This window comes from Mobula hypostoma, chromosome 20 (assembly GCF_963921235.1).
Source record: "Mobula hypostoma chromosome 20, sMobHyp1.1, whole genome shotgun sequence".
Taxonomy (NCBI): Eukaryota; Metazoa; Chordata; class Chondrichthyes; order Myliobatiformes; family Myliobatidae; genus Mobula; species Mobula hypostoma.
In genome coordinates, this window is record NC_086116.1 from 11,123,577 (window position 1) to 11,147,498 (window position 23,922).

The following is a 23,922-nucleotide window of genomic DNA, read 5'->3' on the forward strand; positions in this document are numbered from 1 at the left end:
AAAGTGGACATGGGAAAGCCAGTGGATGTAGTGTACCTGGACTTTCAGAAGGCCCTTGACAAGGCCCCACATAAGAGGTTAGTGTGCAAAATTAGAACAAATGGTATTGGGGGTAGGGTACTGACATGGATAGAAAATTAGTTGGCAGACAGGAAACAAAGAGTAGGGATTAATGGGTCCTTTTCTGAATGGCAGGTAGTGACTAGTGGGGTACCGCAAGGCTCGGTGCTGGGACCACAGCTATTTACAATATACATTAATGATTTAGATGAAGGGATTAAAAGTAACATTAGCAAATTTGCAGATGACACAAAGCTGGGTGGCAGTGTGAAATGTGAGGAGGATGTTATAAGAATGCAGGGTGACTTGGACAGGTTGGGTGAGTGGGCAGATGCATGGCAGATGCAGTTTAATGTGGATAAATGTGAGGTTACCCACTTTGGTGGCAAGAACAGGAAGGCAGATTACTATCTGAATGGTTTCAAGTTAGGAAAAGGGGAAGTACAATGAGATCTAGGTGTCTTTGTTCATCAGTCACTGAAAGTAAGCAAGCAGGTACAGCAGGCGGTGAAGAAAACTAATGGCCTGTTGGCCTTCATAACAATCGGAGTTGAGTATAGGAGCAAAGAGGTCCTTCTGCAGTTGTACAGGGCCCTGGTGAGACCACACCTGGAGTATTGTGTACAGTTTTGGTCTCCAAATTTGAGGAAGGACATCCTAGCTATTGAGGGAGTGCAGCGTAGTGGTAATTCCCCGGATGGCAGGACTATCATATGTTGAAGGATTGGAGCGACTGGGGTTGTATACATTGGAACTTGGAAGGATGAGAAGGGATCTGATTGAAACATATAAGATTATTAAGTGATTGGACAGGCTAGAAGCAGGAAACATGTTCCCGACATTGGGAGAGTCCAGAACCAGAGGCCACAGTTTAAGAATAAGGGGTAGACAATTTAGAACGGAGTTGAGGAAAAACTTTTTCACACAGAGGATTGTGGTTCTGTGGAATGCTCTGCCTCGGAAAGCAGTGGAGGCCAATCCTCTGGATTCTTTCAGAAAAGAGTTAGATAGAGCTCTTAAAGATAGCAGCGTGAAGGGATATGGGGAGAAGGCAGGAAAAGGATGATCAGCCATGATCACAGTGAATGGTGGTACTGGCTCGAAGGGCTGAATGGCCTACTCCTGCACCTATTGTCTAAGCATGTAACAGATACAGAGAAAGTGCAGGTGGACAATAAAGTGCACGTTCATAATGAGGTAGATTGTGAGATCAGGAGTCCATTATTGTTGTACTAGGGAACCATTCAATACTCCTATAATGATGGAGTAGAAGTTGTCCTTGAGCCTGGTGGTACATGCTTTCAGGCTTTTCTATCTGCCCAATGAGAGAAGGCAGAAGAGGGAACATCCAGGTGAGTGAAGTGTTTGATTATGCTGGCTGCTTTACTGAGGCGGTGAGGGGTATAGACAGAGTCCATGGAGAGGAGGCTGGTTTTTGCGATGTGCTGAACTGAGTTGACAAGTTTCTATAGTTTCTTGCCATCTTGGGCAGAGCAGTTGCCATACCAAGCCATGATAGAATGTTTTATATGGTCATTATCATCATCATGTGTCGTAGGCAATCATGGTCTATGACCACGACTGTTCGTGGCAAACTTTTCTACAGAAGAGGTTCGCTACTTCCTGGGCTTTGATAGGGGTAAGCAGGTAATGGGTATGTCTATTAAATTAATTCCAAGCCTATAGTGGGAGTTATGTAAAAGGATTCTAGATAAAAGCATAAAGGGGCAAAATATATACAAGTGGAAATTAAAATGTAAAGATAGGGTGACTTTACTAGGGTTTTTAACCTGCTATTCAGATTGAGATAAACGGACTGACCTGTACAACACTGCAAATGCATTACTTGTGAACACTTTTCTGCACCAAAAGGCTCCAGAGTAATAAACTCCATTAGGTTCAACACAGAATGAACATTATTTGGTGGGCTGTGTTCAGGTTCAATTAGAACAAAAAAAAAATGAAATAACCAAAGCTCTAAATTTTGGGCAGGCTGATCCTAACTAATGACACAGACTAGGCAACTCTATTGATAGTCACAGTCGAGTTTATTTCAAATGCACACGTACGTACTCTATAAGCACAGATGCAAAGAAAAACTGGCAGCAGCATCCATAAGGAAAAGATATTAAACAAACTATATGCAATATTTACAAGAAAGAGCACATTGAAACAAAGCCCATTTTAGTGCTAAGTGTTCATACCGTTGCTAATCTGTAGTTAAGAGTTTGGCTGGTTGGTTCAAGAACTGAACAGTTGAAGGGAAATAGGATTTTTTGAGCTCATCATATCAAATCAAAAGAAGAATTTCAAAGCTTGTCAACAATTTACTAAAACTTAAGAACCTAAATTGTGAAGCTGATAAAGTATTCATCCCCTTTGTAATTACAACACTAACTTCCATCAGGTGCAATATTGTATATTACCTTACCAACTCACCCAATTTGTTGCTGTGAAAAATTGGAGGATCACCCAATATTCCCTCTCTCTGTATGGTCCAACAGTCTGGTAGAATTTCAACAAACTAAACCATAATGAAGACACAGAGCATTCAAGACAAGTCTGGGAAATAATAATAGATAAGTATAAAGCTGGGAAAGGGTACAAGACTATCCTGAGGCACTGAACATGCTTCAGAGCTCAGTGCAGACCATTGTGAAAAAGTGGGAAAAATATGAAACCACAGGCACACTGCCTAGATTAGGTCACCCCCCCCCCCGCCCCAAACTTAGTTGCTGGAGAGGAATGGCACTTGCAAGAGAGGTTACTGTGACACCAACAATCACTCTGAATGAGCTGTAGAAGTCAGTGACTGCAATTGGACATAAAGTTCATGGCTCCCACAATCGCTAAGGCCTTGTATAAAAAGTGTATTTATGGAAGAGTGGCAAGGAAGCAGCCCTCGCACTAAAAAAAAAACATATCCTTGCCCATAAAGATTTGCAAAACATCACAAAAGATCCTGTTAAGATGGGAAAGACTGCCTTGTGGTCAGATGAGATTAAAGTGGAGCTTTTTGGCCTCAACAATTAAGCGGTACGTGTAGCGTAAATCTAATGCTGTGCATCAGCCAGGCAACACCATCCTTACTGTAAAGCACGGTGGAGGTAGCATCATGAAATGGAGATGCTTTTCAGGTCGGGATTGTTGGGAAGATGAATGCTGTTGAATGCAGAGATCCTGGATAAAAACCAGCTCGCCTCTGTCAGTAAGCTTACACTGGAAAGGAAGTCTGTCTTTCAGCAGGACAATGACTCAAGACACACTGGCAGGGAAACCATGGAGTGGCTTCAAATGAAGAAAGTTGACATCCTTGAGCAGCCCAGTCAGAGTCCTGACCTTAACCCAGTTGACAATCTCTGGCAAGACCTCAAGACTGCTGTCCACTGGCACTCCTCAACTAACCTGGCAGAGCTTGAGCAATTTTGCAAGGAGAAATGAATAAATCTTGCTCTATTACGTTGCGCAACGCCTTATCCAAAAAGACTTCTCTGCGAGAGTTGGTTCAACTAAATGCTGAGCAAAGTGGAAAGAATACTTTTGAATTCTAAAGCCATGTTGGCCCTTTATGTGATAGAGCAACAAAAGAATCAAAAAGGCAGTTGATGAGCAAGTGACAGATATTAAATTACAAAGATTTAGGAAAATAAGGAAGGGAGGATGGATCTAATAGAATTTTTCTTCTTGTAGAAGCTTCCAGAAGAAGTTTCAGAGATTAGTGGATGCAGCCCAATACATCACAAGAAAATCCCTTCCCATCATCAGTGGTAACTACACAAGGCACCACCTCAAGGAGGAATTATCCGAAGATCAGCACCATCCAGACCATGCCAACTTCTGACAGTTACCATTAGGCAGGAGATATAGAAGCAGGAAGTCCTACAACACCAGATTCAAGAACAGCTCTTTCCCTTCAACCATTCAGTTCTCAGACTGGTACAAGCCAAATCACTACAGTGTAGCAACACTATGACCATTTTTCAGTACAATGGACTTTTTCTAACTCTTTCTTATAAGAATTAAATTTATAATATTCTCTTGTGAATTATACCTTTCTGACGTTATGTTCCAGTGATGCTACTGCAAGTAAGTCCTTATTGCATCTGTGCATATGATCATAAACTCAACTTTGACTTAGGTACGGATCAGATCTGATGGGCTCCCTGCATTTTACAATAAATAACCCAGTTGAAGGCCAGTTTATCTTACCTGATTGAAATTCCTTTCCCTTAATATTGATTCCTTTATAAAGACTTGTGTCAACTCAGAGCAGGCAAAAATAAACTTACCTGAAAGCAACAGAGTCATAAATTCTGCAGGCCCCTCGCCCCCCGCATTTCTTTGCCCCCCACTTCAGACATGTTCTGTCCATCAAAGCTCCAAAGTAAACTGGAGCTGGGATTCCAGCTGGAAGAGGGGAGAAGTAGTTGCTCATCAATAGTTAATCTTGCAACCACTTACACAATTATGTTAAATTGCTTCAATTTCACGACCACAGATCCACATTATCCCTACACACATCTTGTTCTGTTGGGTTCGCGTTATTTTTAAAAGCATATTTAAATGCATTATGCACAAGATGCCAGAGACTTGAAATCTTTTTTACATGGCTTGTTTGTGTTTACCTAATGGAATATAGTGCGGTTGAACACAAATTGTTTCACACATCACGGGAAATGGGAACATTCAGCCGTGCAACTTTTAGTCAGCACCTCTTTATCCTCCCACTCTAATGATCTTGTGAGAGCATAGCCTCAGATTTAATCATTCCCTTTACTACCCGTGGGTTACTTTGTTGAGAAATAATGTTAGCTATGCTCTGGGGCTACCTGGAGTCTTAATCAATATGTGGATAAAAGGAAGGGAACATGGCCTATGAGGAGCAAACACCAGTCAAGGCCAACTGAGCTTACTCATCTCTTGCACTTCTATGGAGTGGCTATGGTTATACTGTTGACTCTGCAACTTTAAACAAAGGAAATCTATACTCTGGAAATGACTTCAATTTGGCATCATTTTAAGGTGAGAAGGGGGAAGTTTAAAGTGTATTTTGAAAGAGTTTAGAAGAATGAGAGGTGATCTCATGGAAACCTATTGAATATTGGAAGGAATAGATGGAGTGGACATGCAGAGGATGTTTCCAATAGTGGGGCAATCTAGTACCTGGAGGGCACAGCCTCAGAATAGTTGAATGTCCCATAGCAGAGAGATAAGGAGGAATTTCTTTAACCTGGTAACAAATTCAGAGCAAGAAGGCTGCAAGTAAATGGCTGATTTTCGGAGCCAAGGCAGTTATTACCACTTGGGTTAAAAGAGGGGCAAAACTGTGCAGGCGCTTGACATCAGCCAGTAGAGTGCGAAAGGTTTAAAAAGAAGACCGCTATATCCAGCGGGCAGTGGAGTGAGAGGCAGCAGAGTGAAAGGGCTTTGGGTCAATGGGCTTAGGCGGTAACGGGATGAGGCGAGGTAGGTTTACCGGTGTTAATTGCGGAAAGGAAGAAGTATGTGTGTGAGGCTGGTTTTCTGTGCTCGGTGTCAGATGTGGGAGGTCCTGGAGTCTCCCAGCCTCCTGGACGGCCATATCTGCACCAGGTGTATCGAGCTACAGCTCCTAAGGGACTGAGTTAGGGAACTGGAGATGCAGCTCAATGACGTTCGCCTGATCAGTGAGAGCGAGGAGGTGATAGAAGGGAGTTATAGGCAGGTGGTCACACAGGGGCCACCGGAGACAGACAAATTGGTCACAGTCAGGAGGGGGAAGGGGAAGAGTCGGGCACTAGAGAGTACCCCTTTGGCTGTACCCCTTGACAATAAGTACTCCTGTTTGAGTACTGTTGAGGGGGACAGCCTACCTGGGGGAAGCGACAATGGCCGTGCCTCTGGCACAGAGTCTGGCCCTGTGGCTCAGAAGGGTAGGGAAAGGAAGAGGATGGCAGTAGTGATAGGGGACTCTATAGTTAGGGGGTCAGACAGGCAATTCTGCAGACGCAGGAAAGAAACTCGGATGGTAGTTTGCCTCCCAGGTGCCAGGGTCCGGGATGTTTCAGGTCACGTCCAAGATATCCTGCAGTGGGAGGGAGAACAGCCAGAGGTCGTGGTACATGTTGATTCTAGTGACATAGGCAGGAAAAGGGAAGAGGTCCTGAAAAAAGAGTACAGAGAGTTAGGAAGGAAGTTGAGGAGCAGGACCGCAAAGGTAGTAATCTTGGGATTACTGCCTGTGCCACGCGACAGTGAGAATACGAATAGAAGGAGGTGGAGGATAAATGCGTGGCTGAGGATTGGAGCAGGGGGCAGGGATTCAGATTTCTGGATCATTGGGACCTCTTTTGGGGCAGGAGTGACCTGTACAAAAAGGACGAGTTGCGCTTGAATCCCAAGGGTCCAATATTCTGGCAGGGAGGTTTGCTAAGGCTACTGGGGAGAGTTTAAACTAGAATTATTGGGGGGTGGGAACTGAACTGAAGAGACTGGGGAAGAAGAGGTTGGCTCACAAATAGAGAAAGCTTGTAGACAGTGCGAGATGGAGGATAGGCAAGTGATAGGGAAGGGATGTGCTCAGACCGAAGGTTTGAGATGCGTCTATTTTAACGCAAGGAGTGTTGTGAACAAAGTGGATGAGCTTAGAGCGTGGATCAGTACTTGGAGATATGATGTTGTGGCCATTACAGAGACTTGGATGGCTCAGGGACAGGATTGGTTACTTCAAGTGCCGGGTTTTAGATGTTTCAGAAAGGACAGGGAGGGAGGCAAAAGAGGTGGCACTGTTGATCAGATATAGTGTCATGGCTGCAGAAAGGGTGGATGCCATGGAGGGTTTGTCTATGGAGTCTCTGTGGGTGGAGGTTAGGAACAGGGAGGGGTCAATAATTTTACTGGGTGTTTTTTATAGGCCACCCAATAGTAACGAGGATATAGAGGAGCAGATAGGGAAATAGATCCTGGAAAGGTGTAATAATAACAGAGTTGTCGTGATGGGAGATTTTAATTTCCAAAATATCGATTGGCATCTCCCTAGAGCAAGGGGTTTAGATGGGATAGAATTTGTTAGGTGTGTTCAGGAAGGTTTCTTGACACAATATGTAGATAAGCCTACAAGAGGAGAGGCTGTATTTGATTTGGTATTGAGAAATGAACCTGGTCAGGTGTCAGATCTCTCAGTGGGAGAGCATTTTGGAGATAGTGATCATAATTCTATCTCCTTTACAATAGCAATGGAGAGAGATAGGAACAGACAAGTTAGAAAAGCGTTTAATTGGAGTAAGGGGAATTATGAGGCTATCAAGCAGGAAATTGGAAGCTTAAACTGAAAACAGATGTTCTCAGGGAAAAGTATGGAAGAAATGTGGCAAATATTCAGGGGATATTTGTGTGGAGTTCTGCATAGGTACAGTCCCACGAGACAGGGAAGTTATGGTAGGGTACAGGAACCGTGGTGTACAAAGGCTATAATAAATCTAGTCAAGAAGAAAAGAAAAGCTTACAAAACGTTCAGAGAGCTTGGTAATATTAGAGAATGTTAGGAAGGAGTTTAAGGAGGAAATTAGGAGAGCCAGAAGGGTCCATGAGATGGCCTTGGTGGGCAGGATTAAGGAAAACCCTAAGGCATTCTACAAGTATGTGAAGAGCAAGAGGATAAGATGTGAAAGAATAGAACCTATCAAGTGTGACAGTGGGAAAGTATGTATGGAACCAGAAGAAAGAGCAGAGGTACTTAATGAATATTTTACTTCAGTATTCACTATGGAAAAGGATCTTGGTGATTGTAGTGATGACTTGTAGCAGACTGAAAAGCTTGAGCATGTAGATATTAAGAAAGAGGATGTGTTGGAGCTTTTGGAAAGCATCAAGTTGGATAAGTTGCCGGGACCGGATGAGACGTACCCCAGGCTACTGTGGGAGGCGAGGGATGAGATCGCTGAGCCTCTGGCGTTGATCTTTAATCATCAATGGGGACGGAAGAGGTTCCGGAGGATTGGAGGGTTGCGGATGTTGTTCCCTTATTCAAGAAAGGGAGTAGAGATAGCCCAGGAAATTATAGACCAGTGAGTCTTACCTCAAGTGGTTGGTAAGTTGATGGAGAAGATCTTGAGAGGCAGGATTTATGAACATTTGGAGAGGTATAATATGATTAGGAATAGTCAGCATGGCTTTGTCAAGGGCGGTCATGCCTTACAAGCCTGATTGAATTTTTTGAGGATGTGACTAAACACATTGATGAAGGAAGAGCAGTAGATGTAGTGTATATGGATTTCAGCAAGGCATCTGGTAAGGTATCCCATGCAAGGCTTATTGAGAAAGTCAGGAGGCATGGGATCCAAGGGGACATTGCTTTATGGATACAGAACTGGCTTGCCCACAGAAGGCAAAGTGGATACAGTGGCATGCAGTGGAGTGCCTCAGGGATCTGTTCTGGGATCCTTACTCTTCATGATTTTTATAAATGACCTGGATGAGGAAGTGGAGGGATGGGTTAGTAAGTTTGCTGATGACACACAGGTTGGAGGTGTTGTGGATAGTGTGGAGGGCTGTCAGAGGTTACAGCGGAACTGGGCTGAGAAGTGGCAGATGGAATTCAACCCAGATAAGTGTGAAGTGGTTCATTTTGGTAGGTCAAATATGATGGTGGAATATAGTATTAATGGTAAGACTCTCAAAGGACACTCCATAGGACACTCAAAGCTGCTATGCAGGTTGATTCTGTGGTTAAGAAGGCATACGGTGCATTGGCCTTCATCAATCATGGAACTGAATTTAGGAGCTGAGAGGTAATGGTGCAGCTATAGAGGACCCTGGTCAGACCCCACTTGGAGTACTGTGCTCAGTTCTGGTCGCCTCACTACAGGAAGGATGTGGAAGCCATAGAAAGGGTGCAGAGGAGATTTACAAGGATGTTGCCTGGATTGGGGAGCATGCCTTATGAGAATAGGTTGTACGAACTCGGCCTTTTCTCCTTAGAGCGACGGAGGATGAGAGGTGACCTGATAGAGGTGTATAAGATGATGAGAGGCATTGATCGTGTGGATAGTCAGAGGCTTTTTCCCAGGGCTGAGATGGTTGCCACAAGAGGACACAGGTTTAAGGTGCTGGGGAGTAGGTACAGAGGAGATGCCAGGAGTAAGTTTTTTACTCAGAGAGTGGTGAGTGTGTGGAATGGGCTGCCGGCAACGGTGGTGGAGGCGGATACGATAGGGTCTTTTAAGCGACTTTTAGATAGGTACATGGAGCTTAACAAAATAGAGGGCTATAGGTAAGCCTAGTAATTTCTAAGGTAGGGACATGTTCGGCACAACTTTGTGGGCCGAAGGGCCTGTATTGTGCTGTAGGTTTTCTATGTTTCCAGATCTGTGGAATTCAATGTTACAGATGGCTGTGAAGGCAAAGTGAGTGGGTATATTTAAAGCACAAGTTGTTAGCTATTTAATTAATAAAGGCATCAAAAGTGATCGGGAGAAAGCAAGAGAATCGAGTTGAGAAGGAAAATAAAACAGCCATGATGGAATGCCAGAGCAGAGTTGATGGGTTGAATGGCATAAATCTGCTCCTATGTCTTATGGTATATGTAAGCCACACACTAACGCAGAGCAGTATATGGCTGGAACTTGCTGCAGGTGTGCTAGTGGCAGCAGGGATACAGTGGTATGCAAAAGTTTGGGCACCCCTGGTCAAAATTTCTGTTACTGTGAATAGCGAAGCAAGTAAAAGATGAACTGATTTCCAAAAGGCATAAAGTTAAAGATGACACATTTCCTTAATATCTTAAGCAAGAAAACTTTTTTATTTCCGTCTTTTACAGTTTCAAAATAACAAAAAAGGAAAAGGGCCTGAAGTAAAAGTTTGGGCACCCTGCATGGCAGTACTTAGTAACACCCCCTTTGGCAAGTATCACAGCTTGTAAACGCTTTTTGTAGCCAGCTAAGAGTGTTTCAATTCTTGTTTGGGGGATTTTGGGGGAAATCAGTTCATCTTTTATTCGCTTGGCTATTCACTGTAACAGAAATTTTAACCGGGGTGCCCAAACTTTTGCATGCCACTGTATGTAGAGCAGATATGGACAGGCAGAAGGGATGAGCCTAATTTGGCATCATGCCCGGCACAATATTGCAGGCCAAAAGGCCTGTTCTTGTGCTGTCAGGTGTGATGCAACATGGATAGATCTCTGTTCACCCTGCACTCAAATTCTGTGCTATATTTTTGCTAAGGAGAGAGAAAAAAAAGATAATAAAGTTGCCTGGACACTATTGGATGATGAGGCCTAGCACAGGTCGGCCATGATCAAACTGGATGAGAGGGCAGACCTGAGGGTCCTGTTGACTTACCCATGCTCCTGTTTCCTTATAGTATGTCACTGCACCTCTGCAATGGTTTGCACACCATCCCTCAAATTATATCAGGTATTTCATCAAACCTTTTTTTGTCTTTGTGGAAGTGGAGAGTGAGGTTCTAAATCTGGCAGGAGCAAGGGATGTTGGAAATGGAGAGGGTGGAGCACTGTGGGGAGGGATGTGGGACAGATAGCAGAGTGATGGTGGGGGTGGGGGTGACATTGCTGTAGACACAGACAGCCTGAAGTACCAGACAAGGTCATTTCATTCCAAACAATTGGTTTATTTTTCATTACAACATGTCTCTCTGGTACTTCCCTCTCCCTTCCCTCTGCCTTTTCCTTTTCCCAACTACGTGACACCTCTCTCCATGCTCCCTTCCAACTCTCAGTCCACAGTAGTGACGCACATCAGTATCAAGTTTGAATCACTCACATATGTCATAAAATTTGTTTTTTTTGTATCAGCAGTACAGTGCAATACATAAAATTACTACAGTTCTGTGCAAAGGTCTTTGGCACCCTAGCTAGATATAAATACCCTCAATGATCTAACAACCCCCTCCACCAGACTTCTGGGATAGAGAGTGCCAGAGATTCACCATTCTGTGAGAAGTTGTTCCCGTGCAGTACAGTTTTAATCTTTTAACTATGTCTCCTTGTTCCAATATTCTCCCATTGAAATTGACATTTCATTTCAAGCTGCATCTTTTGTAGACAGTAAAGAATTTTATGGAGGGAGGAAATTACTGCATTATAGTTCCATTCCGCACATGCCCCATTCTTGAAAAATTAATAATCTTAAGAAAGGAAAATAAAGTGACTCACCAAGTAATCTAACTATCAAGGTTTGTATACCTATTGCCAATGGTTTTAGCTCTGGTTCAGTGCATCTAGTGACAAAAGTAAACATTGTTGTCAACATAAAAAAAATGCAGAGAAACAAAACAACTGCATATTATCTTAACTAACCAAGCCTCCTCACCTTGTGGGCAGAAGTGCAGGCTTGGATACAGGAATATTATCCACACTCAAATAACAAAAATGTTAGACTCTATTCAATTGAGAGGAAATGCAATCTACGAAAGACATAATTGAAGGGGAACACGAATGATAGTAAGATCTGTCAGCTGTGCGAAAAGATCTTACAGTCAGCAAGATAGACTTTACTGATAGAAAATAGAACAATAAAATACAGGCTTAGGCTTTTTGGCCTACAATGTGGTGCTAAACTAATTAAGTTAATAATGCCTGATTATACTAATCTCCTGCCTATCTAAGAGCAATTTAAATACCTCTATTATATCTGCTCTACCACCACCCCAACAGTGCATTCCAGGCACCGGACCACTCTGCGCTGTCTCACACATCCCTTTTGAACATTCAGCTCTCACCTTAAATAGTACTAAGCATTTCTACCACTCAACTATCTATACCTCTCAGAATTTTCTATACTTCCAACAGGTCTCCCTTCAGTCTCTGCTGCTCCAGAGGAGAAAACCCTAGTTTGTCCAACCTCTCCTTAGAGACCATGTCCTCTAATCCAGGCAGTATCCTGATAAACTTTTTCTGAAAGACAGGCAAGATTTTCCAATATATCCCATACGCTATGTACCTCCAGGGAGACAAGGAGCTATTTTATCAAGCAAACTTTCTGTAATGTAGGCAGTTTACACAGAAGCATGGATCACAAAAATGGCTCTCCACACTTATAGCAAATGTATGATGTCCTCATCTACACAGACTCCTAAATTTTCCTCAGAATGTTAATTGTGACCAAAGACCGCAAGAGATGAATTTACAGCAGTAAGGATCAAATTACGCGAAGGACAGTTTAATCATAAATGTTCATAATTATTGTTATTAACAGAAGCTGTTGCCTGAATCTTTGTTGGGTTTGTTGCATGGGGTTTGTACACCTTAAGAACATAATTAGAGTTTATTCCACGATTCAATAAGATCACTGCTAATCTGATCATTGGCCCAATTCCCTTTTTCAAAAATCTAGTAATCTTAGCATTGGGTATGGTTAGTGACCTCATTTTTAAACTTGTAACAACGCACCCTTGCTTCAGATTTTCCACTAGTAGAATCTATATTTCAAGGACCTCTTTATGCACAGTTACAAGGTTAAAATTGAGGTCATTAGCTATACTCAGGGCCGAGATTTCTAGATATTTTAATGATAAAAGAATTAGGCCAATGACCAGTTTGGCCATTTCAAGATCATCTTCAGATCTCTGGTGTATAGAATTCTAAAAACTTGCAACTCTCATCATCTCTGACTTAAATACAAACCCCTTTATTACAAAACCACACCCTTGTATTGTAGGTTCTGCTGTTGGAAGAAACATCCTCAAGACTTCTGCTTTGTGAAGCTCCCTCAGCAAGGTGGGCCTAAGGACCTGTTTTTACACTATATGTCTCCATAACACTCACTAAGTTGAAATTCAGTGGTCTTTTTTCACTTCTTCCATTTGTGCTTTCCCTCTCCCCAGCCAGCCATCATGTCAGGGAGCTGCAGAGAACAATTGACTTACTGAGTCAAAGTGAACAATAAAATGTCAAACTCTTTCTTCTATAATTTGTCACCAAGCACTGTATGATTTCCACAGGAGGCTTGCGCTGAGCCGTCGCTGTAGATTGCCTGATTAAATTAGGTTTAAAGCTATTTGTTACAGCGATGGCTCATATCAATTGTCCTCTACGATGGCCGTGTTATTCTGAGTAATGATAACATTTTAAAAAATTAACAAGTCATTTAAGCTGTTCAATTCATCTGGCCTCGTTGCATGCTGAAATCATTATGCCTCCACTGTAGTCACATTACTCAGCTCAGATCTCTACATTTTGCTATCTTCTCTCTCTTCCCTATTCCAATATAGATCTTCATTAAAATTATAACATTTAAAAGACACAGTAGGAAAGGTTTAGAATATGCACCAAATGGGACAAAGTTAAATGGGAATCTTGGATCATTTGGGCAGAAAGGCCTGTTTTCAGCTGGTATGATTCTAATCAAATATTGGAGCATTCTTCCAATACCTGGGAAGAATTGTATCTAATTACCGCAGCATCTACCAACCGCGTATATCAAGGAATGAGATGGATTGGCAATAGCTCAGAGCATGGGACCATTGAAGATTATTGTTAGAAGCATAAAAGTGAGTGATCTAGACAAAATAAATGGGAAGAACTTGCTTTTTTCAGCCATGGTCTCAGAAACCAAGAGGTACAGATTTCGACCAGAAGGAATAACAAGGGGGGAAGCCTGAAAGGGGAAATGAGGGGTAGAAAGCTACTCAGTCTGAAGTTCACTGCCTGTAAGGATGATAGATGCAAAACCTGTCTCCACAAGATTCAGAGGAGGGCACATCTGAAAGGATAATTAACATTTCAGCAAGATGGCCTTGTCTAAAGAACACTTTCAACAGGTGCTTCTTGACCCATTGAATTCCTCCAGCAGCTTGTTTTTGTTTCCGTAAACTGGAGAAAACAGTCTGCCTTCTTCAGCTTACACAGTAGCTTATAAAGCTGAAGTTAATATTCACTGCCTGTAACCAGTGATTTTACTTTGCAATCATTGCTTGGACCAAATAAGTATTATGTATCCGATAACAGGAGTCAGCATGCAGTATGGAGAATATTTGCACAGGAGTTGGTGCTGATACCTTCCAGCTTTTGTGTAATGCTAGGCTCCTTTGTGTAAATCCAATTAGTCCTGCAACATTGCTCCACTTTCTAAACTTTGCAAACATTGATATTAAACTCCTGAATTACTGACCCAAAAAAATCTAATGAATTTAGTGTTCTTGAAATTAGTGAAGGTACCAAGGCATGAGGATAATATATTGCCATTTGGAAATGGGAGGAAAAAATAAAATCTTTTTAAAGTCGAGGTTGAAGTTTTCTTTATTAGCAAGGGGCTCAAAGGCTATGGGGAGAAGGCAATAGAATGGGGTTGAGAGGGATAATATATCAACCACAATCAAGTGGCAGAGGAGACCTGATGGGCCAAATATCCTAATGCTACTGCTATGTCTTATGGATTTATTATATGATGAACTGCTATCGACACAAAAGGTTAACAGTGTTTACCTCCAAAAACTTAGTGAGCATTTCCAGTTCCCCAGCACCCAAAGTATTTTGCTTAGGGATTCAAAGTTACTACAGCAAGGTACAACAAGCTCTCGTGTGGGGGTGAGGCTTATCTGCTGGTCCAAAGCCACTTCTGCCATTTGATTGTGATTGGTGCGTTAGAAATCTGTAGCGGCTCTTCCCATTGGTTACCTTGTGTGCCACGTGTCTGGTTTCAAACATCCCGGGTACAAAGAGTAGCCCGGGTGGGAGGTTTGCTCTTTTTTTTGCCCCTTTGTGTCTTTGGGGCACACTGTCCTTGGGAAGGCATGCTCAATGTGGACTTATAACTTAAAGTATCTGTTTGTTGAATATTTAGTTTTGTAGTTTGTGTTACTTGGGGGAAATTAAATGCTTGGTCAAATTTTTTATTGTTTGTAAATAAATGACTAATATATTTATTTGCAGTCAGTGTTTTCTGTCTCACTTGCCAGACGTGTGAACCTGCTTCAACATTACACAATCTTAATGAATTTCCCAAAAATAACTGGGACATATAATAGACTGTTAGTGGAATTTTAACACTGACATCAACAGTTTCATAGGTTGGCAAGCCTGGATCCATTACAAACACAAAAGATTCTGCAGATGCTGAGAATCTACAGCAGCACACAAAATAGCAGAGTACCTCAGCAGGTCAGGTAGCACCTATGCAGAGGAATAAACAGTAGGTGTTTTTGGGACAAGACCCTTCATCAGGTGTCAGCCCGAAACGCCAACTCTTTATTCCCTTCCATAGATGCTGCCTGACCTGCTGAGCTCCTCCAGCCTTTTGCGTGCAGCCTTTATCTATTATATTCATGGGTGTAGATGTAAACTGTCAAGTATAAATAAAGTCTTCACCTGAGTAAGATCATGTATCCGGGAACAGAGCCAAAGGAGGAACTAAAAGCACTCAGAACACTAAATGCCACGTAGTAGAAGAAATATTTTTCACAATCGGCTGATTTAGGACATTGTCCTAGACGGGCTGAAGAATTTGTGGCCATCAGAGCAGAAATACAGCTGCAGTTGTGGAACTCCTAAATAAAAAGACAAACCACAATATTTCAACTCCAGCCAGACATGAGGGACTGTAACATTTCCAGCCACGCTATGGAATTAAAGAGCAAAGGAGACATACATGAATATTTTTGTTCTGTGCTGAGTTCAGGGTGGGGTGGGGGGGGGGTCACAAGAATGCTATAAAATGGTAACAGCAATATAATGGCCCTGTTTATTTCTTCAGATTTTATTTCCAGTGAGTTAAATGATGTGAGCAAAGGTGTTAATTAAATATTACTTCATTACACTCGGAGCAGAGTTAACCCATTATTGAGAATTGCCAGATTCGTTACAAAGAGCAAGACGAAGAACTATTGCAACAAAGAAGTTGGGAAAAAATTGTTCTAGAAGACAAAGAACATAATATACAGTGGTTTCAGTACAAGCTTATCCCTATTACAATGCAATCAGTGCCAACGTACACTCAGTGACCACTTTGCTAGGTACACCTGTACACCTACTAATGCAAATATCTAACCAGCCAATCATGTGGCAGCAACTCAATGCGTAAAAGCAGGCAGACATGGTCAAGAGGTTCAGTTGTTGATCAGACCAAGCACTAGTAATGGAAAGAAATGTGATCTAAATGATCTTGACTGTGGAATGATTGTTTGTGCCAGATGGAGTGGTTTGGGTATTTCGAAAATGATCTTCATGGACATAGTCTCTTGAATTTATAGAGAATGGAGTAAAAAAAACAAAACTACATCCAATGAGTGGCAGTTCTGAGGGTGAAGATGCCTTGTTGATGACAGAGGTCAGAGGAATACGGCCAGACTGGTACAAGCTGACAGGAAGGCGACAGTAATTCAAATATCCACACGTTTATCTGAATGCACAGCTTCAAGTGAATGGGTTGCTGCAGCAGAAGATCACAAATATACATTCTGTGGCCTTTATTTTAGGTGGAAAGGGTACCTAATAAAGTGGCCTCTGAGTGTATTTTCCTTTTTGTACTCCTCTCCTCTCTGTGATCCACCCTCAGCCTTCTCCACTCCAAAGTAAACAAACCCAATCTATTTCCTCTCCCTTTTTCACAAACAGTCCATTCGATACAGCATCCTGGTGAATCTCCTCCGCATCCTCTCCAGAGCAATCATGTCCATATCAGTTCTTTGAGAGTGAATCTGAATGTGTTCTGTGCACACTATCACTGAGCAATCACATCTGTACTTAATATAGATGTGACATAGAATATGCTCCTCCTCTTCACTTTCCAAGCTGCTGACTTTATAAGAACTCCATTTTATGTCCAATATATTCTTGCAATCAACCAAACCTGTAGCCACTTGAATCTGAGCTTTTAGTGATGCGTTTCTCAAAATTATTTGTTTTCTCTGCTGGATATCATGTTGCATGACCTTTTTAGAATAGCTGAACTCATTTGTAGTTTTCAATTATCTTTAACATGCACGTGTCCTGCATCAGGTGCATATTTTGCTTTATATTTTGATATACCTGTTGCACTTGTTTGACTTGCATACGTTAAATTCTAACTGAGGTTGAAATGAATGTTCTGTTCTGTCAGCTGGCACAATTTGTGATGTGCAAATTAAATTCCAGGTGTAGACATTGTGATGGCTACTACCAGCTGTGACAATGTTGAAGTCCAGCCCCATAACCCTTGATGCCCTGACTAATCAAGTGCTCATCAACCTCTACTTTAAATATACCCAAGTACTTGGCCTCCACTGCTGTCTGTGACAATGAATTCCACAGATTCACCACGCTCTAGCTAAAGAAATTCCTTCTCATCTCTGTTCTAAAGGGTGACCTTCTATTCTGAGACTGTACCAATCGGTCCTAGAATTCCCTCCTATAGGAAACATCCACTCCACGTCCACTCAATCTCCTCATGTAAACATTTGATAGGTTTCACTGAAGGACCCACTCATTCTTCAAAACTCCAACAAGTAGAAGCCCAAAGTCATCAAATATTCCTCATACATTAACCCTTTCATTCCCGGGATCATTCTCATGAACCTCCTCTGGCCCCTCTCCAATGCCAGCAGATCCTTTCTTAGATAAGGGGCCCAAATATTCCAAGTGCAATATGACCAATGCCTTATAAAACCTCAGCTGTATTGCTAGCAGCAATAGCCTCCCCCATAGGAAGAGGCAAGCCATTTGGTCTCTCAAGCCTGTTATGTCATTCAACAAGTTCACAGTTAGGTAAGAATGAACTTCTCCATCCTCTACCTCACTGACTCATGTGACATGTTCACTTTCTGATGGGAACATGACCAAATTGCTTTAAATAGCCACCAGTCTCCTCATCCTGATTAGTCTTGGATTACATTTCTATTGATTAATACAAAGCATCAATTTTCATATTCAAAGATAGCTTATCAATCAACAATTGGCATTTCATTGCATACCTTACTGCAGACTATTTTCATTCAATGAGTAATATTTACAAAGATGAAAATACTAGCACAACTATCTCTGCACTTTGAGGCATTTTCAATAAAACTAGTGCAAATTATTGAATGGTTTCTCAGAATTGTTTAATAAAGGTGAGTATAGAACACCAAAGCTGCAAGAAGATAGTTTCGGAGTAATCAAGATGACAATAATAAGAAGCCATGGTTAAAAGAATAAAGATATAAAAATAAAGAGTCGAAAAGTCAGGAGAATGGCTTTGAGGTGGATAATAAATCAGCCATGACAGAATGGCAGAGTAGACATGATGGCTGAATGGCCTAATTCTGCTCCCATGTCTTATAGTCTCAATGTCATCCATCTGCAGTATTGATATGATATAAAACTCACTCGCAGAAAGAAAAAAAGCTAATATTGAAGATTTAACTGGACATTTAGATGTAAAATAGGAGTTGGAGGAATTTGGGACAAAGGCAATTGAGTGGAATTAGGACAAGTTACCTCGCAAAGGGTGAACATCAACAAACCTATTCAACCTAATGCTCTGATTTGGATTTCTGAAGATGAGTTGTTAGTCACAACAATACAATCAAAAGCTCTTACTGTATTCTTCCCCACTCCAGAAGATGTCTTGCACCCAGCGAGACATGGTGTTACATATGTCATCTCATTTCCAGCACAAATGGGCTCCCACTGTGTTTGTGAGCAAGAGCATCCAATGTTACAGTCCTGGTACAGGCCATCTCCCTCAAAGGAGATATGGGGCTTGCTAGGAAACAATGCAAAGGTTCAATAAATCAATCAAGAAGAGGTGACTTGGCACTGTTAAAGAGTAAACAAGAAACATTTTATTCTTGGAGCCTATGGCAGACATCGACCCCCTCCACACTGATTTGCTCTGTCACTGGCTCTCCTGTAGGATCCTAGGTACACAGTGCCTTGGCGGCAGATGAGGCAGTGATGTTACCTTGCTCACTCATAAAGGTTTGATGACGTCAGGAACATGAAAAGAAAATACACAACAAGAGTTTTACATCTTTTCTTCCCCCGCTTGATACTACTTTGAAACTGAGCATTTGGGCATTTTTGGATCATTGTCCAAATTGGAAAAATTACCTTAGAGAAGGAATGGTGCAAGAGGGATCTCACGCATTGTTACAAGTGCCTGACAGCAGAAAGGATTCTAAACAATTGGATCAACACACAGGACTGAACTGGAGTGGACTAAATTTTCAGCAAAACATATTGTGTAAAATTAGACAATAAAATTGCAAGTACAGGTCGACCTTCACTAATCCAGCACCATTGAGACCGGAGGAATGCTGGATTAGTGAAAATGCCGAACTACAGAAGGATCTCATTAAGCAATAGCTAACCTTCACTAATCAGGCACCATTGGGACCTGAGGAGTGCCGGATTAGTGAAAATGCCGAATTATAGAAGGATCATATTAAGCATAATCAGTGCCGTATTATCGAAGGAACTGGATTACAGGTAGTCGGATTAGTGAAGGTCGACCTGTAGTCCAGTAAATTAGGACTCACCCTTCATAGGAGACGGTTAAACCAGCCACGTGAGAATTCTCACAGCCCATTCCAAAGTAGGTGAGTGACAGTAACCAACCCAAGGTACCGCAGCAAATGCACATCTTTACAGCTTGAATAATATTCATTTTGAATCTTTTCATCACCAAACCACCAAAGAAAATTCCAAGGCACACTGCAGGGATGTTTATGAGTCCTGAAAGAATAAAAATAGTGAAATGTACAAAATTTCTCAGACTACTTGACTCAACTTACACCATAGGAAGTTGTCTCTTGGCTCATTGTGAAAGAGTTCTCACTATCATTCTTGCATTCCTTTCTATAGTGGGAGAATTTTTTAATGTCAATAAACCTTAATAAGAATTATTTTGTGAAATCACCACTGAATCTCCTACTACTTGTTCATTGCGTACAAGATCTGTGTGTAATAAAAAAATTCTAATCAAATTCCTCCTGCAACACAACACACCTCTTGCCCACTTTCAAGGAGAAATTTCACATCACATGGTCCCTAGTGACTGGAGTATGACCCGATCCAATCCAAGATCTGCTTTAAAAGGTACTGTGCATATCAAATGGGTGTATGATCCTTAAGTTAGCAATCAAAGGTTGCCAGAGAATTAATTTATCAACATGCTTGTAATGTTAGGAGGAGAATTATCAAACCAAATCTGAATATATTCTTGTTATCTGGAAGCTGCTAATGTGAGACAATACTACATCAAATCGCAGGACCCCTAGGGCATTAGGACGTGAGGAACCAAAGCAATCCAGCTCCTTGCACTTGCTCTACTATTTGACAAGATTCCAAGCACTTTCATCGCACCCCTTTGCCACAGCAACTCCACATCCTTCAATACCTTCAATGTTTGTTGATTCCTACTTTGAACATATTCAGTGACTGGGTCACATATATCAGACATTCTACCTCTCCCGGAAGTTCTGGGAGTCTCCCGCAGATGAATAGTGGCTCCCTGATGCCCGCAAATTATATACAATATCACGGAAATCAATTTTTTTGAGAGCGAACGAGTGAAAGAAAGCAAGAGAGAGCGCGGGAGCGACCACAAGAGAGCACACGCACGCGAGAGAAAGCAAGCGAGAGCGCAAGAGAGCAAGCAAGCGAGAGCGCGCGAGCGGGAGAGAGAGAGCGCGAGAGAGCAAGCAAGTGAGAGCACGCAAGCGGGAGAGAGAGAGAGCGCGAGAGAAAGCAAGCGAGAGCGCGCCATGGCGGAGTGTTCCAAAAAAATATAAAACGTACGTCACCCCAGACTACACTAAAGTGTACTCCTGCCTAATATGGGTCAAAATAATGACAGTGTTGCTCACTGCACTGTTTGCAACAGTGACTATTCTATTGCCCATGGTGGGTTAAGACTGTAAAAGACGTGTTGTGGTGAGTTTAACAGGTGTCATTCGTTCATTAGCATAGCTAACATTATTTAAACTAGCTGGTTAGCTGCTAAGTTGCTACTCTGTTGCAGACATCCCACCTCTCCCGGAAGTCTCCCGCAAATTGATGGTGCTGCCTCCCTGAAATGAGATTTTGCAGGGTGGGATGTCTGCATGTATTATCTCTTTTGCAGTATACAAGACAATATGCACACTCCACCTATGGTTCATGCCTCACATTCTGGCCTGCACTCACTTCCAGTGTCAATGAGTGGAAGGAAGGGCAGGGAGAAGAGGCGTAAATGGGAGATCAAGAAGATGCATGTGGATTGATACATCTTCTGTTTGCTTCCTTAAAGCCACATGGAAAAATCATTTTAATGAATTCTTACAAGATTATGTCAAGAAAAATTAAAACTTGCAAGTATAAAAGTCTTTGCTGGCGAATACTGAACAAGCCCTATATTAAAGCTCTATCTTTTGGTTGAGATATTAAATATTAAGGCCATGTGTGAGGTCTGGGTGGATGCAAAAAAGATCCTATAGCACTTCAAAACTTCCATTATCTTGGGAAATGTTATTTATACACATACACACAAATTACATATTATAGCCTCAGATACACAACATTCACAAGAGGAACAAGTTACACAAAATTTTACAAGAGGAAAAAAAAACAATTAGAACAAAAAAAATGTCCATTGTGGAGCAAACTGGGAACAGTGTTGCTATACTGTGTGCGGCATGGTGGGACAGTGTTCGGTGCAGTGCTTTACTGTGGCAGCTGTAAGATCAGGGCTCGGTTCCCGCCGCAGTCTGTAAGGAATTTGTCCATTTTCCCGTGTGACTGTGTGAGCCCTCCAGGTACTCTGGATTTTTCCCCACATTCCAAAAAAAAAACAACACATGGTTAAGGTTAGTGAGTTGTGCACATGCACACCAGAAGTATGGTGACATGTGTGGGTTCAAAACAAATACTTGCTGATTTGATTGACGCAGACAACACATTCCACTGTACGTTTTGATGAATATATGGCAAATAAAGCTAATCATTTGCTCTGTAGATGGCTGAAGGGACGTAGCTATGTTTGACCTTGGTGGTGTAGGGTTTTGGCTGCGTACCTCCTCCCTGATGGCGGCTGTGAGAAGGTGGCATGGAATGAATTTGCGGCAATCTTTGATGATACTTGTTGCCTTCTGGAGGCAGCACCTCATGTAGATGCTGTGGATGGTCTGAAGGAATGTGTCTGTGATGTACTGGGCTGAGTGTTCGTCACTTGGTAAGCTCCTAGATTGCTGAACTGGACCATGACTCTTTCATTTGCCTCTTACCTCATTTACGTGGATTGCTTAGTGATGATCTCAGGAGGTATTTTTTCCCCTCATTCACAGCTGCACCCCTTCTTTTTCACTGCTCTAGTGCAGGGATGGAAAGATATTAACCCTGATTCTATGCACCATTCAGTTCCCAGGCCTACATCCTCAGACAGCTGTTATAAATCTTCACTCCTCTCTAATTCTAGCCAACCTCATACTGCTCGCTACGCTGTCCCTCCTGCATGGGAGCACTTGGCCAGATCATCCTGAATTCAGCCCACTGACTGGACTATCCAACCCAGTCCTGGTCTAGGTCGCTCCAAAAGACTGAATGAGTTGAGCAGTCCTCACCCTCCCTCCCCACTTTCATCCTCACCAACCAAGGAGCATCACCTAGAGCAAAGCAGGCTCCAAATACCGCAGAGAGAGGTATTTAAAAACTACATGAATATATTGAAGCAAGCAAGCAAAAATGCTTTGTATTCAGTACTGAGCTCTGAAGTAATCAGCAAGGAGTGCATTTATTGTCTGTCACCAACTGCCCTTGGGAAGGCAGCGATGAGCTGTTTTCTTGCTCAGTTACAATATCCCAACACTGTTAGACAAAGATCCCCAGGATTTCGATTCAGTGATGGAGCACCAGTGATACATTCCCAAGCCAGAATGACACACTACCTGGAGGTGAACCTGCAGGCTGTGATGCCTGACTGTTTATTCTTTCCCATACAAGGTGCCTGAGCTGCTGAGTTCCTCCAGCATTTTGTGTGTTATTTTGGATTTCCAGCAAGTGCGGACTTTCTTGTGTTTGTGATCATCTCTAAACCTCTTTATCTTTATCTCCGGTTATAGGGACTTCTGTTATGAGGAAAAGTTTACAACTGTATACTTTATTAGATGGAGAGGAGAATAGGGAACATCAGAATAGGGAAAAAATGCAATCTAAGTAAATTTGTCTGTGAAATGATTGTTGGTGCTAGACAGCATAGTTTGAGTACCTCAGAAACTACTGATCTCATGGGATCTTCACACAGAATGATGAACGGGTCTGTGGGTGAAAATGCCTTGTTAATGAGAGGAGAATGGTCAGACTGGTTCAAGCCGACGGGAAGGCGACCACACCTTACAGCAGTAGTGTGCGGAAGAGCATCTCCAAATACACAACACATTGAGCATTGATGTGGATGGGCTGCAGCAGCAGAAGTCCATGAACAAACACTCAGGGACCACTTTATCAGGGGGAAGGAGGTACCGAATGAAGTGGCCACTGGGTATATTTGCACTTATTCCACTTCTGTAAGGTACATCCTCAGCCTTCTCCACTCCCACTCCAAGGAAAACACACCTAAATCGATCGATACTCTTTATAACACAATCCATTCAAGACAACATCCTGGTGAATCTACTCTGCACCCTCTCCGTAGCAATCATGTCCTCACTATACAGAGGCAACCAAAACTGCATCCAATACTCTAACTGGAAGCAATTAATGAAGGCAAATTTTAAAAAAACTTCCTTGGGCGACACAGATAGCACTGGTCCCTCCATGCATCACTCCCACAGCTCTGGCTGGTACAACACGCACTTATTTCAGCTGTATGCTTTCCGCTTTATTTGTCTTTATAACAGCCCCAGATTTTATTGCTCACGTCCAAAGCACAAAACCCAGCCAGTCACATTTATGTTACTGCACTGTCATCTACTGTTCAACACTGGTACCTATCT

At 42.2% G+C, this 23,922-nt stretch overlaps 1 protein-coding gene across 3 annotated transcripts in view; it reads right to left on the minus strand.

Annotated features, from left to right (window-relative positions):
• The window catches only part of LOC134359329 (solute carrier organic anion transporter family member 1C1-like), a 110,544-nt gene that overhangs the window by 14,677 nt on the left and 71,945 nt on the right, over positions 1–23,922 (minus strand). For all 3 annotated transcript variants that reach the window (XM_063072398.1, XM_063072397.1, XM_063072395.1), the window contains exons 10-14: positions 19,492–19,687; positions 18,551–18,716; positions 15,365–15,543; positions 11,213–11,277; positions 4,350–4,467 (exon numbers count right to left, since the gene is read on the minus strand). In XM_063072398.1, coding sequence (XP_062928468.1) covers positions 4,350–4,467; positions 11,213–11,277; positions 15,365–15,543; positions 18,551–18,716; positions 19,492–19,687 — 724 coding nt within the window. The remainder of the gene's footprint in view (positions 1–4,349; positions 4,468–11,212; positions 11,278–15,364; positions 15,544–18,550; positions 18,717–19,491; positions 19,688–23,922) is intronic.